General features: G+C 36.8%; 1 protein-coding gene across 23 annotated transcripts in view; it reads right to left on the reverse strand.

The window, feature by feature from the left end:
• The window catches only part of SGIP1 (SH3GL interacting endocytic adaptor 1), a 229,919-nt gene that overhangs the window by 25,147 nt on the left and 192,004 nt on the right, over positions 1–12,768 (reverse strand). For all 23 annotated transcript variants that reach the window (XM_082419352.1, XM_082419353.1, XM_082419357.1 and 20 more), the window contains one exon: positions 3,976–4,087. In XM_082419352.1, coding sequence (XP_082275478.1) covers positions 3,976–4,087 — 112 coding nt within the window. The remainder of the gene's footprint in view (positions 1–3,975; positions 4,088–12,768) is intronic.

Raw genomic sequence — 12,768 nt, forward strand, 5'->3', positions numbered from 1 at the left:
ATGTGCAAAACACAGAACCCAGGGCAGACTAGGAACTCAATAAAGTGTTTTAAAAATAAATTCATACATTTAACAATTATATATTCGCTGCCTAATCAATGTACCAGGCATTGTGTAACGCACTAGAATGGGCAGTGAGAAACAGGACAAACGTGGTCTTGAGCAAACTTCTAGTTTAAGCAGGGAGACATACACTTGAATAACTAATTGAAATATGGTGATAAGGGAAGGATAGACTATAACTGAGAAGCCTAAGGTTTTCTTGGGAATTATAGAATTAGTTCCTAGCACCAGAGGTGTTCAAATAGGAGCTAATAACGGGAAATGTGTTTCCCCCAGGTGGCAGCAAAGTCAAGGAGTTCTCTGCCTTTGAGCTACTGAGAAAGACTCAGATGTCAGAATACCAGTAGTAGAATTTTGTTTACAATGTATGGTCTGAAAACAAATGGGGAAGTCTTTGATACAGGATGAGAGAGAACCACAGGCAAAACAAACCCACATGCTTTTTCTGCATCATTTCTCTATGTGGCGCTGTGTTTGGCTTTACCCTCTTCCCCACCTCTCCCCATGATGGAACTTTTGAACTTGAGTTGTTTCTTTGAAAGTGAATAACAAAGGAACAGCAATTAAAGTGATTCACTGCTTGGAGATGAAATTAAATTTAGAAGAATGTCACTTCATGATCTGTTCATAAATTTCAGATCTCATAATTTCAATGAAATATACTAAATCTCCCATCTACCAATATACAGTATACACTACAGCTACTTATGGCAATGTAATTGGAAAAAGACTCAATATGTGCAGTCATTCACAGACCAAAGGCTCAGCTAATTTGGAAGGCATAGGAAAAGCACTAATATTCACTTGGCTCAAGTACCACATCACTGGAATGCTAAAGTCATGGACACCAGGCTCACTGGTACAGACCTCCGTAGACACTTGTCAGAGTGTGCTGGGGAAACCGAAACAAGAAGAAGAACCCAGCTTGTACAGGGACTGGTAGGCTGCTATACCACTTCTTGGGATTTAAAAAAGATTATTATTAAGGACTTCTTAACTCCCATTGCCCCATATCTACACCTCTCCTATAGTGGACTTTGCATTATAGTTATGTACAAGTTTTATTTTCCATATCAACTGTCTTCACCACCAATATATCCCTGTCTAGCACAATGGCGGCCACATAGTAGATATTCCGTAAATGTTAGGTGAGTAATTCAACTCAACTTGTTCAGCAAATATGCACTGGGTACTCCATGCCAGGTCCTGTTTTAGGTACTGAGGATATAACAATGAACAAAATACTTAAAGTCCCAGCTCTCATGAAGCTTACACTCTAGTGGGGGAAGGGACAGACAGTGGACACTGAAAACATGGAACATGTTAATTAGCATGTTCATTAATTAGAAAACAGGAAGTATGTTAACTACGAAGGAAGAGAAAGTGAAGTAGGGAGAAAGGAAGTGTTGACAGCGGAGGGGGCAGGAGAATTGCTGTTTTACATAGAAGGTCTCTGATAAATCTGCTGAAGAATCATGAAGGAAGTGAGGGGGCAAGTCACTCAGATAGTTGCGAGAAGATTTCACTAAGGCGGAAGGAGCAACAAATGCAAAGACCCTGAGGTGCAGATGGGGTTGGGCTGATGAAAGAAAAACAGCCATGAAGCCAGAGTGGCTAGAGGGGAGTGATTAAGGACGAGGGTGACGGAGACAAGATCAGAGAGGTGGCAACTGGGATGGGTCGTGAAGGACAAACCTTATAGACCATTATGAAGCATTTGGTTTTAACTTTGAACAAGTTAGGAAGATTTTGAGCTGAGGAGTGACATGTTACATTGAAAATAGATTTTAGGGGGGACCAGAAGTGGAAGTACCCTTACTACCAATTGGATCTCTCTGAATAAGTGAATGAATAAATGAATGAATGAAAGCCAATTAGTAAGCAGACAAAAAAGCATTCATTCTCGTGTGATCCCTAGTGTTTTTCACTCCATTATAGACACCTCTCCACATTTTAGACTACTCATTTTTTTTTAGGGTGTGCTTCTACCTGCAATTCAGGGTAGCCTGAGCTTTCTAAGGTCTAGGTCAGTCAGTAATAAGTAGTTTTTAGAACTGGTGTGACAGAAAGTCATGCAAATTCTTTACTCAAAGAAGAGTCTACAGAAGAAACATGTATGTATGTATACAAAATCTGTATACAACCTAAGCTAATGATGCTTACTTTTCTCTAACAGTTCAAATGCATACTCTGTATGAGGAGCTTTTAGTTGCTGTTGATGCATGGCCGTGGCAAATGATCTTTCTGCTCTGAAGATGAAAAAGAAGAGACGTGGGAGAAACCAGAACGTGATAGCCTGAATGCTTGCGTTCTCCCAAAATTTATATATTTAAACCTAATCCCCGATGTGATGATATTTGGGACGTGATTAGGTTATGAGGATAGGACGCTCAAGAATGAGATTAGTGCCTTTATAAAAGAGACCCACAAAGTTCTTTAGCCCTTTCCAGTATGTAAGATTCCGATGAACCAGGAAGCTGGCTCTCATCAGATACCGAATCTGCCGGGGCCTTGGTTTTGGACTTTCCAGCCTCCAGAGTTTTGAGAAATAAATTTCTGTTATTTATAAGCCAGTCTGTTATAGCAGCGCAAATGAACTAAGACACCAGCGTCCACAGTATTTGTTTCTCTGCAAAACTCTGGGCCCAGAATAAAACCTAAATGCTGTTTAAAAGGATATTTAGGAAGATTGATAGATCTCAGTGGCTAGAACAGAGTGCAGTTACTCATTATATTAGTTTTCCAACATAATATTGTTAGATTTAGACTTAAAAAAAAACCCTAGTGTTTCTTAAGTGTAAAGAGGGTTAACAATTAGTCGTATAGATTTTCACTTAAAATAGAGTTCCAAGTTCTAATTATACTTATCACTATTTCAAAAATCTTTATAAAACAGTCTAGTGTTCTATATGCACATTTAATTTTTTCTCTCATCTTTATTTCCATGGCTACCAAGGTTTTCTAAGCTCTAGTCCCTGCAAGTAAAAAATAAAAAGCAATTCTTTCCTCACCTAGGTATGTCCTTTGTTTATACATCAGATTCAGACCTGGAATTGTATTAGTGACACACTTGAAAACCAGTTTGACTTAGGTGTTTAGTTTTCAGTGTAGAATAATAATCGCCCTTAACTTTTTTTTTTGAATCTGAACCCCTTTGTGAAATTGATGAACACTGTAGAGTGTCTATGGACAAACGTGCATGTGCGCACACACACATTAGGTATGAAATATAATTTCTGGGGATCCATAAACTTCCTGAACCCCATCCATGGGACACCTTATAGAGAAGCATGTGAATTCAGGTAAGGTCCATTGTCAAGATGTACTGATATAAGTGTAATCAGGCTCATGTAAATAGAGAGTGGTACATTTTTATCTAAAATTTTTACTTTGCTGTGATTATTTTTTTGGCTAGTTTTTCCTTACTTAACAAGGGTAACACATAACTTGTCCTCTTACATATCTGCATGTTATGGAAAGGTGGTTTTATTCTAGGTTCTCATTCCAATGCACCATTGTTTCAGTTTATATGTGGGTGACTCCCACCCAGGAAAGACTAAGACAATAAAGACATGATCTAGACATTTCCTTTTGTGAGATAATACATTTTCTGATACATTACTGATACATACATTGCTGATGGAGTTGGTTGGGTTTTCTGTAACCTGAAACCAAAACTGAATCAGAGGTTTCTGTATTAGATTAGATTACTGGACCTTTTGGCATATTTTTTAAAAAGCAATGAATTAATATTCCTAATCAAATTAATTCTAGGTATGCCACCTGTTACTGTTGACTGGATTTTTTTTTTTTTTTTGGTTTTAGGATATGGAATGAAATAATTATATGTAGGGTGTCCCCACTGAATTGGATAGAGTTTGGAGAATACAATGGACCAAGCCCCAGGCTTACTTGCTCGGATCTGCTCCTTTGAAGTAGGCATTGACCGTTTCTGTAAATGCTGCTGCAACAGGGAGGGTGTCCTGGGCTCCCATGGTTAGGGGGCTGGGTCCCCTGGAAGAACCTGCATGAAATGAAAAATCTTCATTTAATATGGATCGGAGCCATCTTAGTATATGTGGAACTAAAAGCCCATTAAAGGATTAGAGGGTGAAATCTAATTACTGAAAAAAAAAAGCAATGTGCTAAGAGCCATAACTGTATATTCAACATAGAGCTCAAGTATTTAAAAGGAAATATTTGGCTGGTTTACAGACAAACACACTCGAAATTAATTCAATGATGTATTTTACTACGGAAAAAAAAATCCAAGCAGAAGAATAAAGTCATAGGGGGTTTCAATGTTTTACATAAAGCATAAGGCAGTATTTGCATGACAATTTGTACAGCAGGGAATTTGTAAGAAAATTATTAGCTTCCTATTTGAGCCTTCACCTTATACAATTGCCCATACACTCAAAACTGTTTGCATTTCTTCATTTTAAAGAGACAAGCAGCCATGGAGCACCATGTTACACATTGTCCTATTCTGGGGTGTTTCCATTTCAAAAAGTCCAATTACCCTCAGATCAAGTAGGCTCAAGTGTACGTGTCCCCAAACATACACAACCCAAACGTCCACCTTGACTTAGCACAAACACATCAATGCATCAATTCACAGTATTAAAAATAACAGTTTACTGACCATTTACTACATACCAGGCACTACACTGGATACCTTACAGGAATTACCACATTCAAGCCCCACATCAGCCCTGTGGGATAGGCATTATTATTCCCATTTTACAAAAAGAAAACTGAAGCTCAAAGAGCTAAGTGACTTGCCCAAGATACAGTTAGTTAAGTGGCAAAACTAAAATTCAAACCTCGGTTTACCATCCTATAAGGCTCATGCTTTTCCCCAACTGTTTATACCATATTGTTTGTCTAAATGAAACATTTTCCTGTATGTTTTTGATACAACCTGAGGTTTCCAAAAGGAGCGAAGTTTAGGATTGTTGTCTTCATTAACAATCTCTAGACGTGGTCCTGAAGAGTAAAGTTTTATAAGGACAAAGTATTTAATTATGTCACACATTCACTGCTTCTCCTTCTTATCACACAAAACACATTTACTCTTCCCCACCTCACCACAGACTATGCGTTATGCTTTTTATCTTTTACCTTTAGTAACTTTCATACTCTTCTCTGATTATGAAAAGATCTACCTTTGGAGATTTCCCTCCTCAGTAAAGTTTTCCTTGTTAATTCTAGTTCATCCTAGTGTCTACATTTTCTATCTTCCCTTGTCTTTCTATATCTTGGATATAGTAATTGATCACCAAAAAACATTGGCTTATTATCTGCTATGTATCAGGCATTATGGTAGGTGCTGGGGATTCAGAGATAATTAAACATAATCCTTGTCCTCAAGAAATAGGTTTTTGTTGTTTACGAGCCACGCCTCAAGTGGTATTTTGTTACAGCAGTCAGAATGGACTGAGGCATGCAGTCCGGCCCAGATCTATCCTTCCTCACCTCTTGTCTCTCTTTCCAACAACGCTATACCTTAGCTGTATTCACCTCTGGGCACTACAGTCCTTATTGAGGGTTTAATCAATAATGCCAGAGAAGGAAAAAACATCAAGATTTTACAAAGAACCCTTTTACCTTAAAGGATCCACAGTTTACAATTCTAATTTCTTCACATCCCTATACATTGCAATTAATATGCCATCTTCTATTTTACTTTTTTCATTTATTACACAAGTTTCCTTATTGCTATCTGGTCTACATATCATTTCCATGAGTATATATTATTCTACAAAAATTCTCCAAATGTTGGGTCATTTCTAGGTAGAAATTATTCTAAATCCATCTTTGTAAAAGTTGGTCTTTTCCTTTTAATTATTTTTTTAAGATATAGTTTTATTACCACAAAGTGGGATGACCCAACCATAAGGCAGATAAATTTTTGATTGTTAAGAATGCCAGGTTATTTTATTTTATTTTTAAAAATAAATTTATTTATTTTTGGCTGTGTTGGGTCTTCATTGTTGCACGCGGGCTTTCCCTAGTTGCGGTGAGCAGGGCTATTTCTTTGTTGCAGTGGCTTCTCTTGTTGCGGAGCACGGGCTCTAGAGCGCAGGCTCAGTAGTTGTGGCTCGCGGGCTCTAGAGTGCAGGCTTAGTAGTTGTGGTGCACGGGCTTAGTTGCTCTGTGGCATGTGGGATCTTCCCGGACCAGGGATCGAACCTGTGTCCCCTGCATTGGCAGGCAGACTCTTAACCACCGCGCCACCAGGGAAGTCCCCCAGATTATTTTACATAAAGATTATACTCAGTGAAAATGCTATTAGTAATAAATGAATGCTTCTGTTCCCCTGAAGTACCTTAGAGAGTCTTTGTTACTATGATTATTGGAAAACTGGGCTGAAACCAGGAGAGTGTCTAAGATGCTGAGAAATTCAAACCTTATGGCCTAAGATGACTAAGAGGGGCCTCAAAACTATTTTCAAATATCTGAAATAATATTACCAGACAGTGACTCTAGGGACCAGAGTTCATGGCCATGGATCTGCAAGTTAATAGCTTTGTGACCTTGGGCAAGTGAATTATCTTTAGGTTTTCTCAACCATAAAATGAAGGCAATAGATCACGTCATCCCTGTGTGTTAGGATTCTATAATTTTAAGTTGTTTATAGGAATTTAAGGAGTTTTAAACAGTAGGAACAATTTTCTCACACAGAAATAAGCTGCTTTGAAAACTGTATCCCTTCACTGGCGGTTTTAGTGAATCTGCCAAATATTTACTGGGTCTCTACTATGTGTAAGGTACTGGTGGGAACACAAATATGTAAACTTTCAGGAAATAAGTTACAAGCATATAGGAAACCCAGTAACAATAACATATACAAACAATTGCTTAAGACAATAGCTCAAGTGACAGCACTATGAGGTTTTTCACTGCAAGATTAATTGTCCAATGAGTAGAACAGGAAATTCTACTCCTTGATTTAATAAAAAGAAGCTCAGGCTCTGGTGTCACATAGACTTGGGTGTGAATCCCAATGCCTCCACTTACAATCTGCTATGACCAGGAGCAAGCTATTTAATCTGTCTGTCACTCAGTTTCCTCATCTTTAAAATAAAATATCAATAGATAATAATATCTATGTTAACGGTTTGTGGTAGACATCAAATGGGATATCCTTAGCATGGTATGTACTTGAAAAAACATCTTCTTCTTCTTGTTTTTGTTGCTGTTATTTTGTCAGGGTGAGTTTTACTAAGGTTGTTGAATTAAAGTTGGTTCTTTGAATTTGAATAGTTATTGAGGTAGAGAATGAAGGGAGATACCACAAATGGTACTCCTCACTGAGCAAGGAGATAGACCAACATTTTCAGGCTCCTTCCAACCCCAAATTTCTTTTATCATAAGAACAATGAATTCTATCATGCATGTTTAATTTTTTGTGTATTACATGGGTGGCTATCATATCTATTCAAGTTGCTTGATATAATGCTTGGACTCATAGGAGATGAAAGTTGGTTGAATGCATATTTGTTGATTCATTCGAATGTGAGTTCCTGCAATAAGTAGGCATTGTGCTAGTTGCTGAGGGATTCACAGAAATGTTTGAGATGTACCCCTCCCTTCATGGAGCTTATAGTATAAAAGGGGACTATAATATTAAATACAAATGAAAGACAAAGCACTACATGAAGTTAGATAATATTGACAGTTAAGTATTATAATTATTATATTATTATTAATGATTATTTTTAAAGAATTCAATGTCGAAATAGTAATTATTATGTCTGTCCTACAATAAAATAAAATATCAAACACTAATATGGCTTTTTGTTCTTTATACATCGAGGGGATAAACAGGTTCAGTATAATTATCTCTATTGCACTAGCCCAAGTTCACTCTGCTAGTAAGTGGTAAAGCTGAAATTCAATCCTAGGTCTCCCAATGCTAACAAAAACAGTAGTAGCAACAACAAAAACTTTGTACCTCTTATTGCATACTAAGAACTATTCCTATATTACCTCTTAATCCTGATAACACCCCTATTAGGGAACTACCATTGTTATCCCTATTTTCCAGAGGAGGAAACTGAGGTTACAAATCATTCGGTAGCCTTGCCCACAGTCACCCAGTTAGTAAGCAGTAAGAACAGCATTGGGATGCAAACCTAGTACTTCCTGACTCTGGATCCTGAACTCTTACCTACTCTGCTCATGGAACATAGAAGTCAGAACAAAATTATGTTAGGCATCCGAGGGTGCATATGTGGTCCCCCAAGAAGGACAATTTGCTGCCATTACCTTGTCAAGTTCTGACAAAATAGCAATTCCAGGGTCCTGGAAAGCAATTGCCCTGCACACTTAGGGAGTTCTGAGAAATGGAAAAAGGCACACAGAGTCACTATCATGTGATGAAATTTTCTGAAAGGCAGTTTTCTGTGACTCTCATTACCAAGCAAGGGTATACACACACACACACACACACACATACAAAACCTAAGGCTAAAGAAAAATTAGTATGACATCTTTAAAAGAAGAGGTCATCCTACTATATATCACAGGGAACTATACTCAATATTTTGTAATAACCTATAAGGGAAAAGAATCTGAAAAAGAATATGTACATATATATACATATATATATATGTAAAACTGAATCACTGTGCTGTACACCTGAAACGAACACAGCATTGTAAATCAACTAAAAAAAATCAATAAAAAAAGAAAAAGATAAGGTTGTTAATTTGTGAAAGCATTTCCTGAGTAGTCAATTGAAATATGAATGTGAGTATGGAGTAGGGGCTGTATATGTAAAAATAGTAAAGGAGAAAGGGAAAAGGGAGAGCGATTTTAGAAGAGAAAGGGAAAGATACAAATAAAAAAGAGGGAGAAAAGGAAGCGAAATACCCAGGTACAGAAATTGAGTAAGAGTACAAGGTTTACTTGATAAATAAATGGTTGTTCGAGTCCCGGGTTCCACAGAGACGCCTGGTACCACGCCACTGCCGGTCCTTTGTGTGGAGGGGAAGGGCGTCCTCACGGTGTGCCCAGAGCAAGCCTGTCCGGTCCCCCTGCCCCCCTGTTCTGTACACTTTACTCCATTTTCTGTATAATATTTTCCACTTTGCAAAGTTGAAATTTAGAACTTTTTTCACATCAAAGCCAGCTCATGAAGAAGACTTATTTTCAGTTGTTTTAAATGTAATATGAATTTATGTCAGAGCAGTGCTTCCCTTAGGGGTGTTTGTAGCGTTTGTCACTATAGTCTCAGTAAATGGTAATAGCTGTTATTTATTGTGTCCTAACTCTGTGTGATGCTTCATACGCATTATCTCCTTTAATTCACACAAACACTTCACCAAGTAGGTGCTATTTTTAACAACCTTTTCTTAGAGATGAGGAAACTTTGGAAGTGTAAGTAACTAGGTCAAACTCAGAGAGCAAGTGATCTATACTTTTAGTTATTATGCTTTGCTGTTACAGTAAAGAATCTAGAACTTCTTCGGAGGCTGTGGGCTTCATTAGTGACTGTGCTTCTTAGTGAACATCTGCCCTTGGGCAGGTCACTGGTTCTAGCTGCATCCCTATTAAATTGGGACATCAATGTCAGTGCCACCAACCTTATCTGACTGTAAAGAGGATCTGCACTTACAAATGTCAGGAGTCAAAAGAGTTGCAAATTTTACTCTCTTTTCATCTGGGTTTGGAAACAGTCACTCTGAAAGTACAACATGAAGCATGGACAGCAGGAGAGGGCAGTCTTGTTTGTTTGGAAGACCATTACCAGCCTTGCAGCCTACCAACCCGAACAACTGATGCTCTACCAGGCCCACTGAACATGCCGGGCAAATGACCCTTATGTCCAGGAGTGAGAATGCAGGAGACAGAACCAATAGATGGAAGCAACAGAGAGCATCAGAATGCATGAAAGAAGAGAGGAGAAACTCCAGGAGTTGTATGAAGAAGCAGAGAGTGGGAACTGGATTAGCTTTTTCTAAAACAAAGCAAATCATATTAGTAGAGTTAGTAAAAAAAAATAAATTATAGTCAATTCAACTATAATTTATAGAGTATATTCTGTATAATGTGATAAAGACAAAAATGTTGGAATCAGATTGAAATAAATCTGAATCCTGACTTTATCACTTATTGCGTTACCTTGGGAAAGTTACTTAACCTCGCTGATGTCCACCTTCATCATTTTGTAAAATGGAGATAGTACCTTCTACAGATACTGTGAAGATTACATATGATGATATAGAATGTCTTTGTTATCTGAGGATAGTCAGTATCAGAAAAAAAAAGTCACTTAGAAATGAATGCATTTAAACGGTTTCCAAAATTTCATAGGATATAGTAATAAAAAGGCTTGACTGGTACTCTAAATTGTCATAAACTAAATTTGTGAAAAAAATCTTTTATTAACACACTGCAATCAAATAATCAATGAGTTCTTAGAATGAACAAAAATGATTTGTGTTGATATTTTGAGGAAAGGCATATTTTTCTGATAAATTGTATTATAGCTTCATACAACAATCTAGTTTCAGATTTGGTTTTCTTTCATGATTATAAAGTGATCCTATATTGCAGGGTTAATTGAGAGTTTTACAAATTTTCCTCAGGGTCTCTCAATTTCTTGATTTTCTTTTGAAGTGGCTATGATGTAAGCTTCCTTTATTTCTTCTTCTTCAATCATTAATAGTATTATTTCTGCTAAACCCTCAATTGATAATGACTTTGAATATGACCTAAGGAGCTTTACACCATCACTTTCCTTGACTTCATGGAATCCTGTAACCTTTCTAAGATGGGCAATTTCATTTTGCAATAAATGTGCACTGCACCTGCATTGTATGTCCATTGTTTGTTTCAGACATTTATGGAAAAACTGACTAAATCTGCATATTATGTGATGAATGGTGATAGATGCTAGTGTTAATTTGGTAAACTGATTTTAGAATGGGGACTAATGTTCTAGATTAATACTTTCATGTCGAGTTGGTCTTTACTTTCCTACCAAATCCAGTAACTGCAAAGACACCCGTAAGGACACTAAAGTAAGGAGTTTCGCCAGTATATATAAATCTGAGTGCCTGTGCATAGTAAATACTCAATAAGTAATAGCCATTATCATTAACAGAGAAGGAGAATTTGCTGGGCAGTCACAATATGGTTTCAGGCTGCCCTCAACACCATATGCATTTAGCATACAAAGTAAGATAAAGAGACGATTAGAAGCTTTTCTTAGTCCAGTAGAAAGAATTTTATCATGAGAGCTTAACTTGAGAAGCTGAGTTGTACTTTTGTGACCTTGTGAGTCTTAGCTAGCTGAAGTGATGGTTAATAAAGTAATATTAATTTTTTTTAAATCACGGCAACTTTGTTTAAAAATTTTTAGGATACGTTTGTAAGAAAAGGAGTCAAAGGAAAGTTATTACATATAAAATTCTCTATTTTTTTTTCTCTGCATCTTGGAATGTTACAACTTTACATAAACTAGTTGACTTAAATTATTTGAAATTTATCTTATATGTGTATGTTGTATATGTGTGTATATGCTGCATATAAAAATGTACATGTAAAATATTTTGTGTATTTCGGTATATTTGCATATTTTTGTCTCTTTTAGAATTCTAGGTCTAAAAATTCTATATCTAATGAATGCTGTAGGTTAATCTCATAAATAATAATGCTGTGATGATAGCTAAACTAAACGTATACTTTTTGTATCCCAGGACTATTCTAAAAGTTTCACATGCATTACCTTACTGAATCCTCACATTTAAAAAAATATTATTATTACTATTTTGCAGATGACAAAACTGAGGCTTAAGAAAGTCAGAAAGATTCCCTAAGTGCTAGTTTGGTTCCTCACATCCTGAGATAAGTGGCATCAATCGACTTGCTAAGTGCCAAGTGCCAGTACAGAGGAAAAAGGGTAAGCCTCAAATGAGAAGGCACCAATATTACTGAGTACTTGCTATGAGCTACACACTCTCTTTTATGCTTTACACATACTGCATCATTTAATTATCACCACAGTCCTGTGCCCACATGGGCACTACTACATATTACAGATCAAGAAACTGAGTCTGAAAGAAGATAGTCTTTTGCTCACATTCTCACCGTAAGCAGTGGAGTTAGGATTCAAATGAAGGTCCACTTAACTCCACGCTCCTTCCACATAAGGAGCCCCAAAGGCTTGTCTCGACCCACAGTGGCTTTGGGTGAGTTATACCTGTTACATGCTTTTCAGTGTGCAAGGCATACACCTTCGTGAAAATGAGGAAAGCATACTTAAGAAAGTCAGTTATCATAGAGTAGAATTAAGGACACTGAATTTCTGGGTATGTAAATAGGATTAGAGTTGTTTTCAGTCTTCCTCTTCAAAAGTCCCTGCTCACCTGCCTTGGAGAGATGTACCTATATATAAAATATATAAATATATACATATATAAATATACAAAAATATATTTTATGTGTAAAATGTATATATACACATATAATATATATATTTCACGTGCATATAATTGTTGCTTTTCAAATTCCACTTAGTCCATAAACATGTGATTGGTCAACGTTTTTGTTGTATTTTATAGAGAATTTTCTTCAAACTGGGTCTTTGCTTACAGTTCCCAAACCATCATCCAACACTAATTAATGCCGTATTTAATTAACTTCCTAAAATAATATGGTTGACTCAGAAAATGGAAAAATTATGTTTCCTTT

This window comes from Balaenoptera physalus (genome assembly GCF_965194825.1).
Source record: "Balaenoptera physalus genome assembly, chromosome: 1".
NCBI lineage: Eukaryota > Metazoa > Chordata > Mammalia > Artiodactyla > Balaenopteridae > Balaenoptera > Balaenoptera physalus.